Source organism: Selaginella moellendorffii, unplaced genomic scaffold (assembly GCF_000143415.4).
Source record: "Selaginella moellendorffii unplaced genomic scaffold, v1.0 SELMOscaffold_14, whole genome shotgun sequence".
NCBI classification, from domain to species: Eukaryota; Viridiplantae; Streptophyta; class Lycopodiopsida; order Selaginellales; family Selaginellaceae; genus Selaginella; species Selaginella moellendorffii.
In genome coordinates this window covers 2,234,859-2,248,229 of record NW_003314275.1, presented here as the reverse complement: position 1 = coordinate 2,248,229, position 13,371 = coordinate 2,234,859, and the positions used below count along the sequence as shown (strand labels likewise).

Genomic DNA, 13,371 nt, shown 5'->3' with positions numbered 1-13,371 from the left:
CAGGGGCCGTTGACAGGATAGTCAACGGCCCATTTAACATAGTTGACTGGAGGCTGTGGCCGTTGACCAGAGGCTAGAAGTATTCAACGTCGTCGCTCTTGGATCCCGTGTTCTTCTTCCGCCAGAGGAGCGCCTTGGGGACCTCGGGCGGGGCGGCGCAGCGAACCAGCGCCCAATTCGTGCCCGCGAAGAAGGGGTGCTGCTTGATCTCCACGGCGCCCCTGGCGGAGGCAATGCGCTTGGCGGGATCCTTGGCGAGGAGGCCCCGGATCAAGCTCCTGGCGTCCTCGCCGAGCTCCACGCCCTCGGCGGCGCCCCCGAATTCGAGCGGCTTGGTCAGCACATTCACCAGCGTGCTCTCGTTGTCGCCCCCCTTGAAGGGCGTCCTCCCGTGGAACATCTCGAAGAGGAAAATGCCCAGCGTCCACCAGTCCACCGCGCTGCCGTGGCCATAGCCGGAGATTATCTCGGGCGCCAGGTACTCGTGCGTGCCCACGAACGACATGGAGCGCGCGCCAGTGGGCTCGGCGACTAGCTCCGGGAGGGGGTTGACCCGTGTTGACCTTAGTTGACCCGCTGGGGGCATCGGGCGGTCCACCGTGCAGGGAGCGACACACGCTGGCAGGATGCACGACGGCGATGCGCCCCCGCCGAGGCGCCCTAATTTGCTGGTTGAGGACGAGGACGAGGACGAGGAGAAAGAGGGGGCTCTTCTTCTCGCTGCTGTTCCTGGAGGTGGCGATTGGATCACCGTAGGGCTCACATCGCAGATCAGGGAGAGGTCGAAGTCCGAGAGCATGATGTGGCCGTCGTGGCGGACGAGCACATTCTCGGGCTTCAAATCCCGGTAGACGACGCCCATCATGTGGAGGTACTCGAGCGCGAGCAAGATCTCTGCTGCGTAGAACCTGCGAGATCGATCAATCAAGGCCACATTTGGATCGATCACGGCCGAAAAGAGGAAAAATCAAAACAAATCCTACCTCACTGCTTCGTTGTCGAATCGCTTTGTGAGCTGCCGCTGGCGCAGCGTGTGGAGATCTCCTCCCGGGCAGTACTCCATAATCAGGCACGAAAAATTCGCCGTGTCGAAGTGCGCGTAGAGCGTTGGGAGGAAGGGATGATCGAGCTTCTCCAGGATGGACCTCTCGGTGGCAGCTCTCAGGAGCTTGTTCCTGGCTGCCAGAGCGGTCTTGTCCATCACCTTCATCGCAAACAGGCAGCGAAAGCCCCGCAATTCCGATAGATAGACGCTGCCGATGTCGCCGCTGCCCAATCGCTGGAGGAGCTTGAAGTGGGAGAGATTGATGTTCCCGTCGCGCGCTTCCACCGACCGGATCGCCTCCCATCCCGCATCGTTGGCCTTGTGAGGTTTACTGCTGCTGCTCCTACAGCTACTAGATCTAGATACCACGGATTGGCGGTCCTCCTCGTTGTCATCCCCCATTTCGCTGGTTCCTCGTCCAATCCTGCTCGATTCCAGGCCAATTCCTGCGAATTCTTCCAGATTACGACACTAACCCGCGATCAAAGCGACCCCAGGACGGAAAGAATCGATCTTGGCGTCCAGGAGCAGCCAATTTGATGGGGAAATTGGGGTCCCCTGTTTGGGCGATCAAAGAATAGCTCCTCGTAGCGCCGGTCGCGCCACGAACATCACCAGTTACGCTTTTAGACCGGTAAACATGGGAGGAAGAATCATCGCCCTTTGTCGCTAGTCAATTGACTGCCCCTTTCTTTCCCATTCACTACTGTGCCGCCCTGAAATTTAATGCGTGAACAACGCTCGGCTCGTGTGGCCCGTGCCCTTCTCGCTACCCCGCTGGCCTGCTCGCTTTCGGATCGATTGATCCCTGCGATCTTTCCACCTACGCGCGATCAAGACCCCAAGAACCCTAAAAGGTAATGCGCCCACAGAGCAAATCGCAAACGTGAATGTGCCTAGAATATGCTCTGTAGGTTAGATTCACTTTCACTTTTTTTGTTTTCGCTTTGTTATGCGTAGAAAAAAGCAAATGTCACAAGATACTAGAATCTACTCTAGGTTAATTTGGACATAATCACGTCGAAGAAATCGGACGGCTGGGATTGTGCCACGTTTGTGGACAGCGTGGCCATGTCATTCAAATCATTCTTTTGCCCGCCTTCGAGCTAGGTCCTGCAAAATGGAGGACGAGAGCGCGGAGGGCAGCGATCAAGGCGCCAGGTCTGCGTGATTATGTTTGAGGTTTAGGCCGATCGGCGATGCAATCTCTCGCTGCGTCTCGCGTGCTTGTGAAATTTCTCTTGTCGGGAGCTTGTTTTCACCGTCTTTCGTGATCGTTCGGCGTCGATGCTGTCACTCTGATCGATCCTGCCCGTAATATGTGAGCTTCTAAAGATTTTCTTTTGATTTTCCTGGTTTCTTGGCGCACCAAGGATTAATTGCGATGAGCGTCGTTTTGCCTCCTCCTCCTCCTTTTCACCGCCTGCCAATGCGTTGTCAGATCGAAGGAAGTCCTTAGCTTTGACCATGCTTGAAGAAGTCTCGAAAGTTTCAAGAAATAGAGCTAATGCCCAGGTTTTTTTTGTTTGCAGTTCTTCCGATGAGGAAGTGATTTTGCGTGAGCTTGAACCAGAACCAGAAAGGTATTCCATAACTTTGAAGTTCATCTTTCTCAAGAACTTCCGGGGATACTCGTAGCCAAGGAAGTCCTCAGCTTTCATGCGCGAACAGTCTCGAAATTTTCTAGAAAAGAGATGATATTTGTTTTACAGTGGATCTTCCAGGGAGGAAGTAATGCTTCACACCGAGGGGACGCCACGAGCGAGTCGTCTGAGCGAACTCGATCAGCCGAGCCAACCAGCAAACCGGTATGCCGTAACTTTAACGTTAGAAGGATCGACCCGATGCTGGACATGATGCAATTTTTGTGTCACAGGCTAGGGACTTACGGATCCAGATCTCACAGGCGACGGTATGTCATGTACAGCGCTATAGTTCTATGGTTGACAAGACACGAATGCTGTTTACAGAATGGCGGCCTTGAAGCCGATGGAGAACAAGAGAGATCACCCAGCGGCCTCCATGATCGCTCAGATGGCCAAAGCGGGATCCACTGGGAGCCTCGCGTCTCATCCCGACCCCAACCTCGCGGAGGACCTGCAGGATAAGATGGAACACCGCTTTGACATCGACGAGATCCAGGTGAAGAACGAACAGCTCGCGATCTGGGCCATCGAGAACGGCTTCTCGCTCTTCTCCACTCGTCTCAAGGCCCCAGTCTTTCGAAGGCTCCTGGTAGCGGTTCGCTGCTTCCTGCTGCTCCAGAGCTTTCCAACCGCGGAGAGCTTGCTCTTGGCCAAAAGCGGAGTACGTAGACTGCGGTTTTTGAGCTCTGCTAATTTGACGTCTTGTTTGGATCGATGTTGTAGGAATGCCTTGGCAAAAGCATTGTCACCACCGTCGCGATGGATAAAAATCATGACAATTAGCTACATTTTTTGCTACCACTCTACGGCTGATTAGTTCTTCACATGAGGCAAGCTTAAGAGTTAAGTTTTACTAGAGCGCAGTGCTTTCACTCTAAACACTAATGGTTTTTTATCCTTTTGTTATTATCGTTTTATCAAGGGGCTTTGCAACAGTTGAGTGTTCCATTGGCAAGAGTTATATATGCTTCCATGTTGAGTCGTTTGGACGAATAATCAGTGCAAATCAACTGGTATTCCTCAACCTTGCAATTTAAACCTCCCCCACACGAATTTATAGGCAGTGTTAGATTTTTCCATGAGCCAGCAACCATGCATATGGCTTTTAGGACTCTAGTTTTGAAAGACATAATGATACAGCTCCTTAGAAAGCCACCACAAGGTTGGTTTGCACATCTCTAAACATGTTATGGGGAAAAGATTACATAGGCTCCATAGACCGAAAAGCTTACCACAATCGAAGACGTGCTTGCTAAGACCACGAATATTAACAGCAAAAACCTTGAGAGACCCATAAACTCGCTCATACACTTGAGAATACCCCCGTATTAAAATAGTTAATCCTTAGGAATAGTACTTCTCTCAAACCATGCGCATACAAATGTCACTTTGCGCTGTCCTTGTTAATATAAATATAAATATATATGATTTAATAGGGACTTAAAGCACTATCTATAAATATGGCCTTTAAACCTTTTAATTACGACAAAGCTACCAACAAGGAAACCACGAGGACAGCAGCACCACCCCTCCACACAGTGCTAGCAGCCGACCAAGGCGTGATCTCCACCCGAAACTGGCAGTTCCCACTGGAAGGATCAGTCTCCGTGATCATCCCCAGGCCTCCAAAGTGGCAGCTCTCGGTACGCTGGTTGTTCATCTGGTAGAAGCTGTTGAAAGCATACGACGCATTCCCTGTTTGTCCAATGTGGTTGCAAGATCCCCCGTAAGCGAGCGTGCTACAGTCGGCATAGCTGCAAGCGTAGCTTATCGTCGCCGGAAGCTTGGAGAGATCGTCCACTTCCGGATTGAGAACGCACCAGCGCGACGGGAGGTAAGTCACCCCGGAGACGCTCATGAGGTTGATCGGGCTGCTCAGACCGTTTCCACCGCGGCCGGACACGTCCAGCGAGTACTTCGGCTTGCCATCGTAGCGGTAAAGCCCCCAGTGCCGCTCAAAGTTGCCCGGAAGAACACTCTTCCGGTCCTCGTCGACGAGGCCGAAGATGTATATCTCGATCGGGATCCCCGGCCGGAGTGGTGTGCCTCGGTTGCTGGTTACGTGCCGGATGAGCTGCTGGTTGAACCGCTGCGCGTTTGGGATGTTTGCATAGATATCTCCATCGGTTGGCCAGCCGACCTCTCCCACGACGATCTCCATGTCTGGGAAACCTTCTCTCGCCAGCGCCGAGACGAGCAAGTCGTAGCTCGCGTCGAAAACGTTTGAGTAGAAGTTTCTGCCGTCGGACAGGACGTGCGCGCTGCCGTCGAAGAAGGCGAAGTCGCTTGGGAAGTGAGAGTCTTGTTGCAAGCTGAGGAAGGGATACATGTTGATGACGAAGGGAGCTTTGTGCTTGTCCAGGAACTCGAGGATCGTTCGCATCAGCCTCCGGATGTCGGGGCGGATGGCTCCTTGCGATGGTTTGCCTGAGTTGCCGGAATTCGTGAGAATGTCTGCGTTGAGTGGTACCACCAGCGTCACCTTGTGTTGGATCCCGGCCTGTTCGATCGCCTGTTGCATGTTTCGGATGGCCGGGATGGTCACGTCCTCGTATGATCCGTTGTAGGCTTTGAGAAAAGGTTCGTTTCCCACCGCAATGTACCTGTGAGATCCAAACCAATCACGAATGGATTAAATCAAGCATCTCGAGCTAGCACTAGAAAAACTTATCTTCCTATCACACTGTTTAGCTCCAAAACGTGTAGACTGATCGCTCTAGAAATCATATCAAACAAAAAGAAAAGGGGGAAAAGTTCCTATCATACTTTCACGCTTTCCAGATTCTTTGCAGAAGCATAAGCTCTAAAGTGACTCGAGCATCCAGGAACTGTACGTACGCCTTTAAGCACATTCTGGGCACTCAATAGCTTTGAGAAAATGTTTTTCTAGAGCTGGTACCACCCCATAAGTGCCAACACTTTTCTCTCCTCACTTAAAAATCCTTTACTCCAAAGGCTGGAACAAAGTGGAAGAGGAAGAAGAAACGAGAAAAAAACTCCCTAGAAGGCTGGGTATGGAAGAGCAAGAGTGTAAATACCTGATATTGACGCCATCTTGGTGGGATAAGAACTTAGTGATGTTTCTTCGCACAAATCTCCGCGCGGCCTTCTCGCTAAACGCCATGTCCTCGAGGAGATCGTTTGGAACCGCAACCATGAGCTCCAAATCGGTCCCTGCGAAGGCCCGGATCACGCTGGGATCCGCGTCGAAGAGCTTCACCTTGGAAATCCGGCTTTCCTGGAGCAGCTTGACGATCATCTTGTCCGGGAGGCGGTGAGACGTGACTGTGCCCCAATTCACGCCCACGGAATCCACGCCCGTCATCGCTGCCAGCGCCACCGCCGCTGCCACGAGCGCGATCAAGATCCAGCGCCGCGACGGGAGCGCGATTGAACCCATGAGATCGCCGAGCGCTGGAAAGAATGGAGCTGCTGGCGCTGCGAAATAATGCGGGCGATCGATCGCCGCGCAAGAGTGTGAGAGGAATATTAGATAGAATGCGCCTCGCGCGAAGAAAGAAGAAGAGGAAGAAGAACAAAAAAATGTGTGAACGGTGTTAGGGTTTAAACAGGGGTTTGTTATATTTGGACGCCTGAGTTTGAGCCGCGATTTCCCACCTCCACGTGGAAGCATTACAGCCGTCGATATTAGTGACTGCTTGGTTGAGGTTTAGGGTTTACACAGGCATGGCTGGGGTTTGAGCGACGGGGATGCGCGATGGGAGCCGTATCGCTGCTCTTGCTGGCGTGCCCGACGAATCCGAGCGCCCGGAGCAGGATTCCTGCCCCGCATTCGTCTCGCCGGGGTAAGATTCTTGTCAGAGCGAAGGCAGGGAGCAATGCAGGGCATACTCTCGCGGTAGAGCGGCTTCGCAGCGCTCCCAGGCGACGGGCAGCCGATTTTCCTGCGGATTTGCCGTCCATCGAGCGACGGGATTCTAGCTGGCTTGGGAGCTTGGCGAAGATTTTGGGGGTTGGAATCGCTGTTGTCGCTCTGGCTGCCTTGGGAGCTCATCGCCCGGCGTTTGCTGCTCCTGCTTTTGTGGGAGAGGAGGAAGAGCAGAAGATCACAGCCGCGGATTTACATTCTAGATTTGTGGAGTGGAAGGACGGGTTTCATAGAGAGATGGAGCAGATGGGACCGATGAGGAAGAGATTGCTTGAGATCTATGGCTTGGACAAGAGGTTTGAGAAGTTCCGGCAGGGAATCGAAGAGAGGGAATTGATGTACAGGGAAGTTCTTGGTGTCAAGGACATGCTGAAAGAGATTGAGGAACTGGCTGGGAAGTCCGAAGCCCGAAGCCTCGAGGTGGAATTTAGAGTCCGCGAGGCTCTAGTGCAAGCCCGGCGAAAGTTGACGATGGGAGCTCGAAGGTTGCAAGGAGAGGTTTTGCTAAAGACGAGCTCGCACCTGGCTAAGCTGAGGAAGGAAGAAGCGTCCCTGATGAAGGAGCTCAACGAGGCTATGGATGGCTTTCCTGGTTTGAGAAAGAAGTTTGACGCTGCGGAAACGCAACCAGCAGAGGACGATCTAGGTGGCTCAACGAAGGCCTTCTCTCCGAAGTCGGAATCGGATGACCAAGTCGATGCTCAGGAATCGCTATTCTTTTCAAAGACCGAGGAGCTGAGAGCTAAAATTGTGAACGTGAAAGCGGAGCTTGTGGGATCCGAGTACGAGGGGTGGCTGAGGGCGTGGCACGAAATACCAAACTTTACTGCCATTTTTGCTGCGGAGCTCGAGGAGGCTGCCAAGTAAGAGTGCCTGTTGGAGTGAGCGAGACACTAAAGAATTCCGTTCTGTTCAGGTTCCGGCTGCCCGAACGTCTAGAGTCACGCATAGCGAACGATCTTAGAGCGTCAGGGAAAGAAATATGGGAGGAAAGTATTTTGCCACTGGCTTTAGACAAACAGGAGAAAGGCGTAGTGCCAGTCGACAGTACCGTGAAATCTGAGGTGGATGAATTGCTTCGAAGGCATATCGAGTTTGCTGGTTCCGATGAAAGAAAAGCAGTGTCGGCTGTTGACGGAAAACTAGGATCGATCGAACTTTATTCTGCTCTAGGGGGAAGCGTTTCAGACGTTCCGGGCCCTGAAGCCGTGAAGACAATTTTGGGATGGCGGAAGTGGTGCTCGATCAAGAAAGAAGAATTAAAGCAGCACTTGCTCGACCATCCGGAGGCTGGCAAGAAATATATTCAAGAGCAGCAGGTATCTTACTTTCGATTTGTAGTTTTGTTTTTTCTAATTTTCTTCTGTAGGAGAAATTGCTTTTAGCGAGGGATAGAGTTCTCCAGAACACTTGGTATAATGAGAAATCTCGGCGGTGGGAGATGTCAGACGCAGCGGCCATGTATGCTGTAGAGAAGAATCTCGTCCATCACGTAAGAATTCGGCATGACCTTCGTGTCATCTTTGTGGGCCTCAAAGGTGACGATCAAGAGTACGTTGTCAATGTCGAGGTAAGTAAACTGTAATTTCCTTGTTTTGGTGATCAGATTTTCTTTTTCAATCTTGTTTAGGATCTGAACGAAAGGTTGGAAGACGTTGGTGGCTTCGACGCGTTTTATGCCATGTTAAAGGAGAACAAAATCCCTACAGTGATGGAAAAAATGTGGATACCTTTACGAGAGTGGTCCGCTTTCCAGTTGATCAGGCTTCCTTTCGTCATGCTGATAGACGCTGTTTTGTACGTATGGAACTTGGGCGTCGTTGCAGCAGCTAGAGACTTATACTTTGAAAGCCTTGACGCTCTCTTGGGAGAACTGATGGTGCGATTCGGTTACCCGGCAATTCTTAAGCTTCCTCGCCTGGTCAGTGTGTTGTCGCGTTTTCTTGTGTTCATTTTACAAACTTCTTATGACAGGTACGAGAAATGATTGGGTTTGAACTACCAAAGGGGTCAGAGTTTCTTGAACCGACATTTCTTATGAAATGGCAGACGGCAGCCCAGGCTAAGTTTGATGCTCGTCAGATCGCGTTGCCGTTTTGGATGGATCTTCCACTTCGTATCTACGTGGTTGGTGTTCCGCTCTTGTTTGTCGTAACACGGGTGGCAAAAGCTATTTATCGTTTTATTGGACCTCCTCCACTGCCTAAGTCTCAGTATGACAAAGCTGTGGAACTACATATGAAGGTCTACAAAGAGATGACACCTCTTCTGAAGCAAGTAACTACAAATCCTATCAAGAGAGTGTTTGATAAGATGAAGGTAAGGCTCTTATGTGGATTTTGGTCGGTAAACTGATCACTTTTTATTCACAGAGAATACGAAAGCCACCAGTCTCGCTAAACGATTTTGTTGGTATTGAGACTTTTAGAGAAGAGGTAGATGAAGTCGTCAGCTTCCTGAGAGATCCGGGAGCTTTCAAAAAATTAGGTGCACGGGCTCCGCGGGTAATAACTTTGTCGTAGTTGTTTTTCTATCGGCCGCTTGAGCTTTATTTATGTTCTGCAGGGCGTTATCATTGTAGGAGAAACAGGAACCGGAAAGACGACACTGGCTCGAGCGATCGCATCCGAAGCGCGAGTTCCAGTCGTTGAGCTGCAAAGCTTTGACTTGCAAGGCGGAGGGGAATGGGTCGGGCAAAAGGCTGCAAATGTTCGTGAGCTTTTTAAGACGGCCCGACAGTTTGTAAGTCTTCACTTTAGGCTGCTGTCGCGCTTGATTAATTGCCTTTGAGCAGGCACCTATTATCCTCTTCATGGACGACTTTGACGACTTCGTTGGCAAGCGGGGAGAGACCATGCATTTAGACACACAGGAGCTGGAGACTCTGATAAATCAAATGCTCGTTGAGCTTGATGGGTATGGCTTCTTTGTTTGATGTAAATTTTCCCTGTTCTAACTTACTGGCAATTTTTTTCAGGTTTGAAACACAGGAAGGCGTGGTTGTACTTGCTACAACTAGCCATCCTGAGAGGATAGATGAAGCTCTGCGTAGACCGGGGCGAATGGATAGGACAATTAAATTGCTTCCGCCCAACAGAACTCAGCGTGAGCAAATGCTTCGTCTGATTGCTCGGAACACCATGTTTCCCCATGTGGTTGACTGGGTAAATTGGGCAGAGGTTAGTTCTCGCGTGTATAAATTTCACTTAACTGGTTAGAATGCTTTCTCGTCCAGGTAGCAGAGAAGACAGAAGGCCTTACTTATGTTGACCTTGAGCCTATTCCCGTTAATTTGCAACAATGCGCTACCCACTGGAAAACCAAAGACGAGGAAGAGCTTTTTAGTTATCTGTGCATATTAGATGTAACGTATACTGCTTTTCTACAGTGCACCAACTTATGTTTTTTTTTTTGTTTGTTTTGCAGAAATATAACAAAATAGTACCAGAATGGATTAGGAAGACACCTCTCCTCAAGAAATGGGATCAGAGCGTGATTGATTGGCTCGGCCTCCGTGTTACGAAGGAGGATTTCGAAATGACTGTTCGGTATATGGACGTGCGAGGCAGATCAAAGCCAGGAATCGAGTTCCACGATCCTCTTTATCCGGTAAATACGTGTTTTTCCCGATGTGTTTTTCTTGTCCTGGCTGTAACTCTTGCGGCAGTGGACGAGAGAAACGAAGTATCCTCACGCGGTATGGGCTGCTGCTCGAGGCTTGCTTGCGCGTTTGCTTCCCAACTTTGATATTGTCGAATACATATGGCTAGACGAAACATCGTGGGAGGTACAAGTTGTATGTTTCAAGGAAATCATTTTTATTTCCAAGTTCTTCCATGTCAGGGGATTGCATGGACGAGGCTAACAAGGAGAGTTGAAGAAGGATATCTGGAAACGCACACGCAGACCAGAAACTACCTTGAGAAAAAACTAGTTTTATGCTATGCCTCTCACGTAGCATGCTGCATGCTAATGCCGGTCCTGGACAGGAACAACCTTGCAGAACCACAGCTTGAAGAGGCCAAGCAGGTTGAGCTACTAAACTTTTTTCTTACTCATTTGCCAGGGGAACTGTTTGGTGTAGATTGCGGCGGACATGGTCATGGAGTATGGATGGGCTTTGGATGACAGTCCGATGGTGTACCGTAGCAAAGGGGTGAGCCCTAGAATGAAAATCTTGAAGCTTTCTTATCTTTGTTTGATGAACAGGAGGGCCCAATGGATATGGGCTTGCAGGAGATGACGGTGATAGAGAGAAAGGTCACGAAGGTAATTGATCATTACAATGCACCAGTCTTGTGTTTTCTTACTCTTGTTTTGGTGGCAGCTTCTCACTGTTGCTTGTGACCGAGCCAGCCAAATTCTGGCACGAAACAAACAAGTGCTTGAAGCCTTGGTTGAGCAGCTAGTTGTGCATGAAAACATCACGCAGGAGGTTTGATTGGGTTGTGAGCACTTTCGGATCTAAAATTTTGACTGGTCTCAGTTCATGGAGAAGACTCTCAAGGAGAAAGGAGCAACTTTCGAGGGGGAGCCATTTACACTACAGGATTTGGATTCTTCCTTACAGGTTTGAATTGATTTTTAAACTCCCTACAAACAAATGAATGCTACAGGAACAGCCTACAAATGGCACAGGGAGGTTAATGGGAGCTTTAGTGAATTGAGTGAGACAAACCAAAAATCTGATATGTTCTTAATGGTTTAGTCTACAGATGGAAAGCTTCTTGACATGGGGAGGATAGGGTTTATAGAAAATGTGAGTCTTTTATTTGAGTTGTCCAACAGCATTTTTAATTGATGTGGTATTTAGGGTGTGATGTGGAGATATGCACATATTCCCTAGGAGTTTTATGAGAGGAGAATTTATGCTAAAGGAGAATAAGGATTTGGAGGAAATTAATGGGAGGGCTAATTATAAGAAGAAAGGCAATGACAAAAAAGGGTTAAACTCCTTTCTTAGAGTCCTTAATTGTTTAAAAGTGTTTTAAATTTTTTTAAAGTGTTCTTAGTGAGAAGATGAGGAGATTACATTCAGTTTTAATGAGTTTTAGTGTTTCGGAGGGTTTTGATTATAGTTCATAGTCAGCTATTAGTAATAGGGCATCTTCAAGCAATTTGATGAATTAATCTTTATTTACTCTTATTGCAACTCACTAAATTCTTACATGGAGCATGCAGTAGAATTTGTATGCCATAGTCTTTGGTTTTGGCAGATACTATGTTGATAGCTGTAAAATTAATAGGGCACCACATTTTCTTGGTTGGGTAAATTTCTAATAAATAAGGTTTCTTGAATTTTATGGTTGTGTGTGTACTTGATTGAGGGCTCTATAGGTCCTTAGATCTCTACTTGGAATTCTTATTGACTTCATGTTTCAGCATTCTTAAAGGAGCTCATCATACAATTAATCATGTGGTAGAATATTTGTTAGTGACATGGGTCAATGAAGGTGAGTTCACTTCCTTCCTTGGCAGCATAAATAACATGTATTGCAATATTAACATTGTTGTTACAGCTATCCTTTATGGCCATTTGAGGCATTTACACTAGTGTAATACATGTGGTTTCACCCTACTCTATAGTGGTTTATCATAGAATAACCATAGAGCAAATTCTTAACCCTTGGACATATGGGCCAAGGGTAGTGGAGTGGAACTTGAGTTCAAGGCCTTAACCCACTAAACGAAGAGATGGAGCCAAATTCTTCAACATATAGCTAAAGAGCGTAGGAAACTAAAGCATAAAATAACTCTTAAGTTTATAATCTAAGAAGTAAAATAATAGGAGTATGGAGTGACTCTTAAGCGTACAACCCCAAGGGGTGAAGGGACAGAAGCACAAAATGATGTTAGAGCAATCTTAAAGCTTCCAGCATCTAGCATACAAAATAAAGCCAAATGGAATTGTTATTTTAACATATAAATGGCCTAATTTGAGGAAATGGATACAACATTAGCTACCATGGTATGGAACTTGGGCCTAGACCCAAGTTAGACCCAAAATAAAGACAAGTACACAAATGGGAATTAAAATATATCTCAAGTTGGTTAACCATACCCCTGACCTAATTGTATATTTGGAACCCCCTATACCCCCCCTCCCCCCCCTATTAGAGGAATGCACGCTTTGGGCTTTCATCTTAGTCCCAAAAGTTAGTTTTTGGGATAATCATAAAAACTTATTAAATAAATATGGTAAGCTATCACTTTGTGAGTATTGAGGGACCAAGCTTAATATCACAAGTTCCCAACATTAGCAAGTGTAAGTCAACATATAAGTTTTTCAACCTAAATTGACTATGCTCAGCACAAAACACATAAGAGTTTCTACCTTATGTTTATCTAGGATAGGTATATACATGATGACTAATTTTTCAACTAACAAAGGAAACCAATGATACTGACTTTCTGCTATTGTGGCAATAAGGAAAGAATATCCAAAAATTTTTACCACCAAGTAACTTTTAATACTTGTAATCACATTCATAACAACTAAATTCCTAAGATAACCTCTAAAAATTGGACCTTTCTTTCAATAGAGGTATATATGGCCCCATTTAAATTCTTTTGGCTAACTCGCTTCTCTGGAAGAACTTTCATTGTCTAGCATTGGGTTTATTGGACAAATACCAAGTTCTCTTACTTTAATGTTATTATAAAGACCTTATTCTAGTGTAACACATGTGATCATGGGATGAGATTTGGATATACTGTCACCATGGATCCTTAAAACCTTGGGGGATAAATAAAGATAAAATAACTACTAAGGGCTCTCTCATCAAGCAATT

General features: G+C 47.8%; 3 protein-coding genes across 4 annotated transcripts; 1 reads left to right on the top strand and 2 right to left on the bottom strand.

The window, feature by feature from the left end:
• Window positions 1–52: 52 nt before the first annotated feature.
• LOC9632665 (serine/threonine-protein kinase D6PKL2) lies at window positions 53–1,869 on the bottom strand. Its single transcript, XM_002970314.2, has 2 exons — window positions 984–1,869; window positions 53–908 (listed from the first exon to the last, which is right to left on the bottom strand). Exons 1-2 carry the CDS (start codon window positions 1,445–1,447, stop codon window positions 74–76), a joined length of 1,299 nt encoding a protein of 432 aa, XP_002970360.1. The 5' UTR covers window positions 1,448–1,869; the 3' UTR covers window positions 53–73.
• A 2,281-nt stretch (window positions 1,870–4,150) lies between these two features.
• On the bottom strand, window positions 4,151–6,130 carry LOC9632664 (glucan endo-1,3-beta-glucosidase 8). Its single transcript, XM_002970313.2, has 2 exons — window positions 5,730–6,130; window positions 4,151–5,294 (listed from the first exon to the last, which is right to left on the bottom strand). The coding sequence occupies exons 1-2, from the start codon at window positions 6,089–6,091 to the stop codon at window positions 4,172–4,174; spliced, it is 1,485 nt and encodes a 494-aa protein (XP_002970359.2). The 5' UTR covers window positions 6,092–6,130; the 3' UTR covers window positions 4,151–4,171.
• Window positions 6,131–6,374: 244 nt separating this feature from the next.
• On the top strand, window positions 6,375–11,479 carry LOC9631799 (probable inactive ATP-dependent zinc metalloprotease FTSHI 5, chloroplastic). 2 transcript variants are annotated; one of them, XR_002992437.1, is made up of 19 exons: window positions 6,375–7,443; window positions 7,497–7,899; window positions 7,950–8,150; window positions 8,211–8,501; window positions 8,555–8,899; window positions 8,953–9,084; window positions 9,146–9,322; window positions 9,375–9,496; window positions 9,558–9,759; window positions 9,816–9,944; window positions 10,007–10,189; window positions 10,248–10,367; window positions 10,424–10,609; window positions 10,665–10,736; window positions 10,790–10,849; window positions 10,908–11,015; window positions 11,067–11,150; window positions 11,197–11,339; window positions 11,394–11,479. XR_002992437.1 is itself a non-coding variant. In XM_024675483.1 (18 exons), the coding sequence occupies exons 1-18, from the start codon at window positions 6,410–6,412 to the stop codon at window positions 11,245–11,247; spliced, it is 3,900 nt and encodes a 1,299-aa protein (XP_024531251.1). In that variant the 5' UTR covers window positions 6,375–6,409; the 3' UTR covers window positions 11,248–11,408. The 2 variants fall into 2 exon arrangements, 1 of the variants encoding a protein (XP_024531251.1); XM_024675483.1 differs by having other exon boundaries at window positions 11,197–11,408.
• The last annotated feature ends 1,892 nt before the right edge of the window (window positions 11,480–13,371 follow it).